Source organism: Poecilia formosa, unplaced genomic scaffold (genome assembly GCF_000485575.1).
Source record: "Poecilia formosa unplaced genomic scaffold, Poecilia_formosa-5.1.2 Scaffold297, whole genome shotgun sequence".
Taxonomy (NCBI): Eukaryota; Metazoa; Chordata; class Actinopteri; order Cyprinodontiformes; family Poeciliidae; genus Poecilia; species Poecilia formosa.
The window spans coordinates 730776-737179 of record NW_006800236.1 but is presented as its reverse complement, the minus strand read 5'-3'; the positions used below and the strand labels follow the sequence as shown (position 1 = coordinate 737179).

Below are 6404 nucleotides of genomic sequence, written 5' to 3'. Positions count from 1 at the left end.
TTTTTTTTTTATATATATATATATATATCAAACATAACATAAAAGAAAATTTACTTAGCAATTTAATCCTTGACACTGGATCTCTGTCTGTCAGACACTCCACCTTCAGCACTTAATCTTGATTATGCTGTTTTGATTATGCCATTTACATTCGTCCTTAGGAGTTCATATAATGAGATCAGCAGTTCTTCCAGGTGTTTGCTAACTTCTGCTGCTGCTAGTCTGGAGGAGCAGAGTGGAAAATTCCATGACTCCAGAATGTCCTGGAAGATGCTGATGAATCAGTTTATAATAGCCATAGACATAGAGGGTAAAGACAAGAAAGGTGCTGCTCCAAAATGAATGCTATCAAGTTTGACTGAAATTAGCAGTGCATTGGTTTGTAGAAAATGGACGACAACCTGGACGATCATCAGAACTGGTTTTGGGATAAATGTAACTGGGACAACAGACTTTGACCCCAAAGTCCTTTTGAACATTTTTGTACTATATCCTTAAACGCCAGATACATTCAAATATTCATGACTTTCATGCAAATGATGAGCGTATAAACTTCTGACCATAACTCTAATAAACTAATGAAGACACAAGTCAGGATTTGCTTTAATTTTATTGGTTGTGCAGGCATTTAGAAGAAGCTTCCATCACTTAAAACTCTGTGATCCTACGGAAGGAGCCAATGCCAGGAGACGACGCCCCCCAGTCGTCGTGCTGCCGGTATTCTCCCCTCTCCAGGAGGTACTGATGCCCCCTGTAGTTGGGGAGGTCGTACAGCACCCAGGCGCCGTCTGTCACCACACAGGAGTAGGCCTCGCGCATCTTGTAGGTATCATACGCCGAGGCGACGTCGTCAGAGCAGTCCACCGCCTGCCCTCCAAAATCTGGTCTCTCATAGAGCCTCAGCTTCCAGGAACTGCCATAAATCTACAAACAAACATAAGAGAGAGGGTCATTGCAGGGATAATCTTAAATTCAACTTAAGTGTTTCCTGAATCTTTTGCATCCAGACTCTCACGTTCTTCACAGCACGGCAGGATTTGACGCTGTCGCTGAAGGCCATCCACTGCTGGCTGTCGGCGTACTCCCCGGGGCTGAGGATGTACTGGAAACCTTTGTAGCTGGGCCTTTCGTAGATCACCCACACGCCGCTCTCCACCCGGATGGAGTTGCAGCGGCTGAAGTGCGTGTGCAGGTCGGCGCAGTCGCTGCTGCAGTTGTAGCAGCGGCCCTGGAATTTCTTCTCCTCAAAAAACGTGATCTGCGAGGGGGAAAGCATGAGTATATGATTTTTTTTTTCTGTCGCTTTTTAAACGCTTTACTGCAGTGGAAGATCTTACCTTCCCCATTTGGATGCAATGTAAACCTGGTTCTTTGCTGCAGGCCCATCAAAGTATTTATCCATAAAGAAAATGTGCAGAGCGTGGCAAGTCTTTGATACCCAAATGAGCTGGATTTGCATATCAGCAGAAACAGCTTGGTGTCATTTGATTTGCCTTTGTTCCAGCTTCATGATGAGCCTCTATCAAACACACGCTGGAACGATAGAGGATCAGCTGCAAACAGCATGGATGACAGAAAATAATCATACTTCTTCACATTTGACTGCATCTGAATCTGTATTATAGGAATCTTACATAAATTTGCTGTTGTTTTTTTTATTTTTTTTATTTTTTTTATTTTGCATTTGTATGGTACAAAAAATATTTCAACAGTGAGGTTTTATGCAGTTTTGTTGTGCGCATAGTGAGTGGAATGTCCTGGAAATCAGGTTATATAATTATATGTGAATTATATAACCTGAACAGCACATTGTGGAAATTAAATAATTTCGGGGTGATTTTTTTTTATTACAGTTTTTAGTAGCCTTGATATTATTTTACTTGTTTTCCCCCCCACACTATTAAAAAGTTGTAGCTATTATAGGTCCTGAATACTGATTTGATTCTGATAGAGTTTCTATGGAGAGAGCTAAAGATTAAGGTGATGGCAAAGAGGCTTTCCAATTTCAAACATTTGGTGATCATTGACAAAAGAAATCACCCAAATACCAGTGGAAAAATGCAAAAAGCTGGTCAATGTAAGAAGGACTTATTTGCAATAGTACAATATTTGTCCTTAATTATTTAGAAAATAAAATGTCCCCCATTTATTATGTCAAATTATCTTTAGGGTGATGCCTGTTTCATTTTCCATTTGAAGTTAATTTTGATCCCACTTGTGTATGACTAGTTTGATTCAAGAGAAATGAATAAGTAAAAACAACATATGCAAAATGCAGTTCAAGGTGACACTTTTTGCTGCTTGAATTGAAGACAATTGAAGACAGAAATATGTAAAAAACAAAAACAAAAAAAAAAAACACATTTTGCACCATAACCTCTGTGTGTTGGGATGAGGGATTCTTGCAACATCAGTGACTTAATTCATAGAGCCGGGAGAGATAACTGTTTGCAATATATGAACAACTGCACAGAACAGTTTGGCAACATGGTCCACACACAGATATCTAAAGCGCACAATTGAATAAAACGTTCTGCACAGAAGGTGTTTAACTGCATTCAAGCAATTACATTGTGTTACCCAGCCTTTAGTTCCTCATTCGTTGTGTTCCTTGTGTCTGCTTTTGAGACTGATTTGTTGAGAGAATCCATTAAAAACAGACAACTCTGTTTTTAATGGATTAAAAACAGAGTCTATTCAGAGATTGACCTCTTCGTGGATGTTTCTCTGGAACGTGACACCAAATTATTTCCGGAAAACTCGCCAGTTCATGGATCACTTCGTAAAGCGTTTGTAAAACATTCAAAAGGAAATACAGTTTGGAAGCTGAACTATGTAAGCCACACAGGAGCAATGCCACTTGACATGCTATTGGCTGGTTTTTGCAAAGCAGCCAATCCAGGAGCGCCATTGATTTTCCTTGGCACTGATTGGTTGTTTCCCTAAGGTCGGAATTTAGGATGACCGTAGCTGTAGGTCTCATGCCGTAGTGCCAAGACGGTTTTGCTGTGCATATTAATGCATATTATGACATATCCAACGCTTGACCTATTAAAATAGGTCATTTTAGGCGTTATTAGTTGTTCCACTGTATCAACATTTTAAATATAATTGTTCTGCTAATGTGAACTTTTAGAAATATGAAAGGGTTTGTCCAAATCTTGTGCTTTAAAAGTGCAAAAAGTTCCCATAAATACACTAGAAATGGCAGAAACTCTTCCTTCCCCATCTAGTTTAGGTCAGAATAAGGCACAAGTACAAACACATTCAAGATTTCAGCTTGCTTTATTCTGGTTTTCACCGGCTACATTCAAGGCTCAAGAGCTAACAGGCGTCCATGATGCGCCTGATGGAGCTGAACCTCGTGGCGCTGCTCAACCCCATCTCCCGCAGGTTCCTGTACTCTCCTGGTCTCAGGTACAGCATCCTGCCCCTGTAGTTGGGCTGCTCGAACATCAGCCAGTGGCCCTCCATGACGTTGCAGGACTGGCACTCGGAAATGCGGAAGCGGTCCATCATGTTCTCGCAGTCGTCCACCAGCTCGTGCATCTGGCCCGCGAAGTTCTCCCTCTCGTAGATCCTCAGTCGGAAGGGTCCTCGTTGCTGCGGAGGGAGAAATTATACTGAAATCAAACAACCGTCTGATTGAGACTTAAACCACAACATTGACCTGCTGACTGGGAAGTCCTCCACTTACCATGGGGATCATGCGGCAAGATCGTATGCAGTCACTCGTGCTTATTCCCATTAGTTGCTGGTTGTCGGGGTACTCGCCCCTCCTCACCAGCATCTGGAGGCCCATGAAGTTGGGTTTTTCGTAGACCATGAAGAGGCCACTCTCCACCCTGCAGGAGTTACACCTGCTCAGGTAGGAGGTGAGCTCCGGGCAGTCGCTGCTGGTCTCATAGGAGCGACCCTGGAAGTTCCTGTCCTCATAGAATATAATCTACAAAAAAAAAATAAAAATAACACAGGTGAAATTATCAGCTGGTAGTTGATCTACACTCTGAGTCATTTTGCATCTAATGTTTGGGAAATTTCACTTACCCTCCCCATGGTCATGGTAATTGTGAGCTAATTGTGAGATTCAGCGCACCAACATCGACCCTTTCCCTTTTTATACATTGCACAGCCGTAGCATTTCCACATGGCTTGTGCTGAAAGCTTTGAGTCATCACTCTATATTGTGGCACAGAGCTGCATTATAGGGTGGCAGACTTTAGCGTACATCAGAATCTGCAATAATCCATTTATTCTCAGCTAAATATCGGGTTTCATGCCCGTTTCCAGCAACTTCTACAACTTAATTAATCTCTTTATCCAAAAAAATACCCATATAAAGATGAGTATTGCCTCTGGAAAAAGACCAAAACTACAACAAGGTCTTGTCAGCTGAAGAGTAGGGAAGCGTTGGATTTTTGTCATAAAAAAAAAACTTAAAATAAATATGGATTTTCTGTGACCTCGCGTAACCTTTCAGAGCTACAGTTAACATAGAATAATAACTATTGAGGTGTAGTGTAAAAAGAAATCAATGCAAGGCCACGTGAACCTAATGATGAGTCATGATGTTTCAAACAAAGGTGAGCTAGGTGGTCTGGAGCTGATGGTGGATATAAAAGCAACGCCGGTTGGCATCATTTGGAAAAACGAAAACCGTCACCATGGGCAGGGTAATATCCGATTTGTCCTCCGTTTGCATGTTAAAAAAAAAAAACAATCCTGCAAAAGGTCCGAACACTTAATCATGCTGCACACAAGCAGCAGCAGTGTCTCACCCTTTCTCCTGTGTCCTTGCTGCAGATCATTTTCTATGAGGAGAGGAGCTTCCAGGGCCGCTCCTATGACTGCAGCAGCGACTGCTCCGACATCCACATGCACCTGAATCGCTGCAACTCCTGCAGGGTCGAGAGCGGGTGCTTCGTGGGCTACGACCGCCCCAATTTCATGGGTAACCAGATCTTCCTGAGGAGGGGAGAGTACCCTGACTTTCAGTACATGGGAAACATGATGGGCATGATGGGTATGGCCATGATGGACACCATCCGCTCCTGTCGTATCATTCCCATGGTATGATATTTGTATTATCTCTTTTAGGAGGAGATCTGAATTGGCGAGCCAGCAAGGAAAGAAAAGAATAAATCTTTCCTTTTCCTTTAACAGCACCGGGGACAGTTCAGGATGAGGATCTACGAAAGAGAGAACTTCGGCGGTCAGATGCACGAACTTATGGATGACTGCGAGTCTCTCCAAGATCGGTTTTACATGTCCGACTGCCAGTCCTGCAACGTCATGGACGGCCACTGGCTGATGTTTGAGCAGACCAACTTTAGAGGCAGGATGATGTACGTGAGGCCAGGAGAGTACAGGAACCTCCGCGAACTGGGAATGAGCAACATCATGAGAATCAGCTCCATCAGACGCATCATGGATGTGTGTTAACTGTGGTCGAAACTATAAAGGAAAAATAATAAACATTTTTTGAAGTATCTTTGTCGCATCTTTTCTGTACTTGACAAGCAGGGATTAAAGGCTCTGTTCTCTCTAAACTGGAATTATATCAATTCATACTAAAAATATTTTGGAGGCAAAACTATGTGAGCCCCCCCAGCACTACCTTACTGTGCAATAGAAATGAAACGGTGACAATATGCAAACCACGCCACCAACGTTATGTTGCACATGTGTACCATTGTTACAGAATCGATGAAACTTAATCTCATTTCACACTATGCAGATGCTTTACTCAACTCGGCATACAGGATGTTTAAAAATCAGAAGTGAAACTGATAGCATGACCTACTTTATTATTATTTTGACTAACTTGACCACTTGGGGGCAGCAGTAGAGCAACAATTATGAACTTCTAGATTGGTAGTTGAACCTTAAATATGAAAAAAACAAAAATAAAAAAAACAAAGTGAATGAATAAAACGGGACAGTGATGCGGTGAAAAAAGTTAGTTACCTTGTCCCGAGTTGAACTCTGTGAATTCCCCACCTTTGATCTCAATATATGTGCACTTTTCAGAGCAGGAGCACACCACAAGTGACACAAGTAAATCGAAGATCTGACAGATGTGACTTTCATAAAATTCAATTTGTTTAGAGCCACAAGTTTTCAATATGCTGACATACATAGCAAGAAAGGAAACAATGTGACAGCAGCATAAGAGCGATATCAGCTTTTGCAGATTTTGTGAGAATACATCTAAAAAGTAAAGAAAAAAAAAAAGCAAAAGACACAGGTTAGCCAAAACACAACTTGGTGAGATGAAAATGTATCTGTTTATATCAAATTTGACACAAATAAGTATCGTTGAACTCATCAGGTTTTTTACTGAATGATTTCTCTCTAAAAATAAATTATTTTGGTAACTATAGAGACGTAGTAAGTGACCTGTC

At 41.6% G+C, this 6404-nt stretch overlaps 3 protein-coding genes across 4 annotated transcripts; 1 reads left to right on the top strand and 2 right to left on the bottom strand.

Moving 5' to 3' along the window:
• Positions 1-591: 591 nt before the first annotated feature.
• Positions 592-1445, bottom strand: LOC103151957 (gamma-crystallin M2-like). Of its 2 annotated transcripts, XM_007572250.2 has the most exons (3): positions 1338-1445; positions 1016-1258; positions 592-924 (listed from the first exon to the last, which is right to left on the bottom strand). In XM_007572250.2, the coding sequence occupies exons 1-3, from the start codon at positions 1344-1346 to the stop codon at positions 649-651; spliced, it is 528 nt and encodes a 175-aa protein (XP_007572312.1). In that variant the 5' UTR covers positions 1347-1445; the 3' UTR covers positions 592-648. The 2 variants fall into 2 exon arrangements, with proteins under 2 accessions (XP_007572312.1, XP_007572311.1); XM_007572249.2 differs by lacking the exon at positions 1338-1445 and having other exon boundaries at positions 1016-1276.
• A 1826-nt stretch (positions 1446-3271) lies between these two features.
• LOC103151956 (gamma-crystallin M3-like) lies at positions 3272-4062 on the bottom strand. Its single transcript, XM_007572248.2, has 3 exons — positions 4048-4062; positions 3698-3946; positions 3272-3603 (listed from the first exon to the last, which is right to left on the bottom strand). The coding sequence occupies exons 1-3, from the start codon at positions 4060-4062 to the stop codon at positions 3325-3327; spliced, it is 543 nt and encodes a 180-aa protein (XP_007572310.1). The 3' UTR covers positions 3272-3324.
• A 545-nt stretch (positions 4063-4607) lies between these two features.
• LOC103151955 (gamma-crystallin M3-like) lies at positions 4608-5489 on the top strand. The gene is made up of 3 exons (XM_007572247.2): positions 4608-4673; positions 4804-5070; positions 5164-5489. Exons 1-3 carry the CDS (start codon positions 4665-4667, stop codon positions 5440-5442), a joined length of 555 nt encoding a protein of 184 aa, XP_007572309.1. The 5' UTR covers positions 4608-4664; the 3' UTR covers positions 5443-5489.
• The last annotated feature ends 915 nt before the right edge of the window (positions 5490-6404 follow it).

Excerpts from the sequence above, each read along its gene's own strand:
- LOC103151956 (XM_007572248.2), bottom strand. Across the intron at positions 3,604-3,697 it reads CTTGCCGCATGATCCCCATG|CAACGAGGACCCTTCCGACT; the intron begins GTAAGTGGAGGA and ends CTCCCTCCGCAG.
- LOC103151957 (XM_007572249.2), bottom strand. The coding sequence starts at position 1,276 with ATGCTTTCCCCCTCGCAGATCACGTTTTTTGAGGAGAAGAAATTCCAG. Across the intron at positions 925-1,015 it reads CCTGCCGTGCTGTGAAGAAC|ATTTATGGCAGTTCCTGGAA; the intron begins GTGAGAGTCTGG and ends GTTTGTTTGTAG.
- LOC103151955 (XM_007572247.2), top strand. Across the intron at positions 5,071-5,163 it reads CCTGTCGTATCATTCCCATG|CACCGGGGACAGTTCAGGAT; the intron begins GTATGATATTTG and ends TTCCTTTAACAG.